Source organism: Amphimedon queenslandica, unplaced genomic scaffold, assembly GCF_000090795.2.
Source record: "Amphimedon queenslandica unplaced genomic scaffold, v1.1 AMPQUscaffold_13179, whole genome shotgun sequence".
Taxonomy (NCBI): domain Eukaryota; kingdom Metazoa; phylum Porifera; class Demospongiae; order Haplosclerida; family Niphatidae; genus Amphimedon; species Amphimedon queenslandica.
The window spans coordinates 100,494-102,094 of NW_003546585.1; the positions used below are offsets into that span (position 1 = coordinate 100,494).

The 1,601-nt window shown below is 30.6% G+C and overlaps 1 protein-coding gene across 1 annotated transcript in view; it reads right to left on the reverse strand.

Moving 5' to 3' along the window:
- Window positions 1–49: 49 nt before the first annotated feature.
- The window catches only part of LOC109584680 (ankyrin repeat domain-containing protein 50-like), a 2,704-nt gene continuing 1,152 nt past the window's right edge, over window positions 50–1,601 (reverse strand). Inside the window, exons 2-6 of the mRNA XM_020000500.1 lie at window positions 1,438–1,536; window positions 908–1,009; window positions 665–763; window positions 321–419; window positions 50–169 (exon numbers count right to left, since the gene is read on the reverse strand). Coding sequence (XP_019856059.1) covers window positions 50–169; window positions 321–419; window positions 665–763; window positions 908–1,009; window positions 1,438–1,536 — 519 coding nt within the window. The remainder of the gene's footprint in view (window positions 170–320; window positions 420–664; window positions 764–907; window positions 1,010–1,437; window positions 1,537–1,601) is intronic.

Here is a 1,601-nt window from a genome sequence, read left to right on the forward strand (position 1 = left end):
GTGGTGTACGCTAACATGATGATGATAATAATAATGATAACAATAAATACTATAATTTGTTTCTTACTCCTTTTCTATTAATGAAATTGATATCAACTCCATCCTGCTTCAGTAGTAGTTTAACTATTTCTGTATGTCCTTTCGCACAGGCAATACCAAGTGGTGCATCCTATGTAGTAATAATAATAATAATAATAATAATAATAATAATAATAATAATAATAATAATAGCAATAACAATAATAATAATAATAATCTCTTTCTTCCAGCAAAAACTTGATAAGTCTCTCAATAATACAATTAAAAATTTTGTCTCTTACGTTATCTTCATCACTGACATTGACAATAGCTCCATGTTTCAGTAGTAGTTCAACTATTTTTTTATGTCCTTCTATACAGGTCATACCAAGTGGTGTAAGCTAGCATGATAATAATAATTTATTAATAATAATATTGTGGTGTGTGTGTCTTATGATAATAATAAATAAACTAGAAAGAATGTAAAACATTGAGGGGCTCTGTCCTCCAGCCACACCTCCCAATCACGCCCCTAAACGCACATACGTACCTACATACATACAAACATACATACAGAAATTTTTCACCAGAGTAGGCTTCGCCCAATAAAAAATAATAATAATTTATTAATTACTGTGTCTCATACTTTTTGTTCATTAATGTGATTGACATTAGCTCCATGCTCCAGTAGTAGCTCAACTACTTCTGTATGTCCTTTTACACAAGCCATACCAAGCGGTGTACACTACATAATAATAACTCAAACTAATTATTGTTTCTAGCCAAAGTAGAGACACACAAGTCTCTTTTTCTGAGTGTCACTAACATGAGCGTAGAACTCTTATTACTCAAACTAATAAATATAATTAATAATTATTATGCCCCTTACATTGATTTTATCAGTGTGATCAACATTGGCTACACCACGATTCAGTAGTAGTTTAACTATCTCAGTATGTCCTGGTATACTGGCATTACCAAGTGGAGTAAGCTACATAATAATAATAATAATAATAATAATAATAATAATAATAATAATAATAATAATAAATATTCCTATAATTGTTTTCACCACCTTGCATGCATAGCTGGGATTAAGCAGCCTGTAGTGAGAGAAGAGCTATCATTACACCTCTGTGTATAGTGGATTGAAAGTCAATTAGAAAGTATTATAGTCATAACGAAGGCTATAGTTGAACAACTGTCTCTTATTAATGTTGGCTCAGAACTCGTCTCTTTTCATCCTCAGGACCACAATTCTTTGCTTGAATTGAAAGGTAGGAGGACTATCAACATGGCTGATTGCTCTATTCTATCTTTATCGATGTCCTGACTTAACCCCAACTTATCTTACATGATCTCTTTATCAATTTTATTGTTAATTGTATTATAAAAATTGATTACTAAATAATTCCTTACTTCATTTTCATCACTGACATTGACATCAGCTCTATGCTCCAGTAGTAGTTTAACTATTTCTGTATGTCCTTGTATACACGCCATACCAAGTGGTGTACGCTAACATGAATAAATAACATTAATATTAATAATTAATAACAAAATTATTATTGATATATCATAGA